At 36.1% G+C, this 1,940-nt stretch overlaps 1 protein-coding gene across 1 annotated transcript; it reads left to right on the top strand.

Moving 5' to 3' along the window:
- Nucleotides 353–1,690, top strand: LOC110272136. The gene is made up of 2 exons (XM_021123995.1): nt 353–582; nt 1,297–1,690. The coding sequence occupies exons 1-2, from the start codon at nt 353–355 to the stop codon at nt 1,688–1,690; spliced, it is 624 nt and encodes a 207-aa protein (XP_020979654.1).

Genomic DNA, 1,940 nt, shown 5'->3' with positions numbered 1-1,940 from the left:
AATTTCGCTTCTTCCTTTTCTTTTTATTTTTCATCACAGCATCATCAGTAACAACAACAATAGAATTAGAAGCAGAAACAATAATGTAATAAACAAAAGAAATAAAAGCGGAAGAATCAATAATATAATTAACAAATTAACAAATATAAAAAAATAAAAAATAGAAAAATCAACAATGTAACAAACAAGAAACAGAAGCAAAAACCAATACCAAAAAAATTAACAAATATGCATTTCAAATATCAAAGAATCAACAAAATACAAAAAGTGAAACCCTACAAAACAACGGCGAGCACGCGAGGAGCAGCAGCGAGCGAACGAGAAGCGGCGAGGAGCAGGAGAAGAAACGGCAATGTGGTGCACGACGTCCTACCTCGTCAATCTGGTGGCATCGACGTCAGACACTGGCGCAGGAGCGGCAGCAAACAGTGAGCGAGCGAGGAGTAAGAGCAGAAATGGTGACGCGGCGCACGATGTTCTCCCTCGCCGATCTGTTGTTGTTGACGTCGGACACTGGCACAAGAGCAGAAACGACGACGCGGCGGATGACATCCTCTTTCGCCTCGATCTGCTGGCGTCAACGTCAGACACTGGCGCAGGAGTAGAAACGGCGACGCGGCGTGCGACGTCCGTCCTCTCTTGCCGACGTCATCGCCACCTTCCTCTTCCCCTTTCTTTTTCTTCTCCGTAGTTTTCTTCTCTCTCGCAACTTCAAACACCCTCTTTCTCTTATTTTTTTCTTTTTTTATTTTATAATTTTTTTGGGGATAATTTGGTCCAAAATTTTTAAATTTAAGTAAAAAGGACGATTTTAAAACTAAATTAAATCTTAGAGATGATTTTATATGTAAAAAAGATAGAAACAAAAAAAATTTTCGTCCTATACCTTAGGAATCAAAATCATACTTAACCCTATTATTATTGTTGTTGTTGTTATCACAATGCTTAAATCGTTCTGATGGCTATTTGTTGTTGAAAAAAAAAAATAATGTCTAATTTTTTATCGAAATACATGTTATGTATTAATTAAGAAAAATAATATTTTAAAAATTACATGGATGTAGAACTTTCATATATATATATATATATATATATAGGTGAATTTTAATCTACCCTTCCTATAATAACATGTAATTTACCCCCCGTGACATGTCATCTTCTAATTGGTTGATATGTTAACCATAGTTAAACTATTGATAATTAAAATATAGCCCATAGTGGGTAATTATGTAATTTACAAAAAATTCAATATTTGATTCTTCCCCAAATCAAGCTCCCACAGAATGAGCCCTAATCTTCTGCATCTCCTTCTCCCATCTCCGTTTGTTTCTCTGTCTCCTCTCTCCGCCGCCATGGATCCCTAATTTCACTCACTAAGCCATCTTGGGTTGTGAGAACGGAGTCAAATGTTAAGAAGAAGAGAAGAAAGAAGCCGGATCCACATTGTGTAGTCTGTGAGGGGAGTGGACGAGTCGATTGCCACCAGTGTTGTGGGAAGGGAACGACAAACAAGGTTTATTTGGAAATGCTCCCGAAAGGCGAATGGCCAAAATGGTGTAGAACTTGTGGCGGAAGCGGTCTTGGTTACTGCTCCCGTTGCCTTCGTACCGGAGAATATAGGTATATTATGGGATTCCATTTCATGAACAGGGACAGTGAATTGAGTTTTTGCACAATAATAATAATATAATTTTACTTATTCATGTTTATAGAAATTATATATTTATCCTTTTTGGTAAAAATATTTAATTACAAAATTATCCTACTTTAGTTAACATATTAACTCTTATTGAGTTAAATTAACTCAAACTAAAACTAAGGATCCAATTAAAACATGCCATGTCACGAGGGGTAATTTACATGTTGAAATTGAGAGGGTTGGGTAGAACTCACCATATATATATATAATGTGTATAACTACTTATATAACTATCACAAAT

Source organism: Arachis ipaensis, chromosome B05 (genome assembly GCF_000816755.2).
Source record: "Arachis ipaensis cultivar K30076 chromosome B05, Araip1.1, whole genome shotgun sequence".
Lineage (NCBI taxonomy): Eukaryota > Viridiplantae > Streptophyta > Magnoliopsida > Fabales > Fabaceae > Arachis > Arachis ipaensis.
The sequence above is the reverse complement of the archived record's forward strand: the minus strand, read 5'-3'. Positions and strand labels throughout refer to the sequence as shown.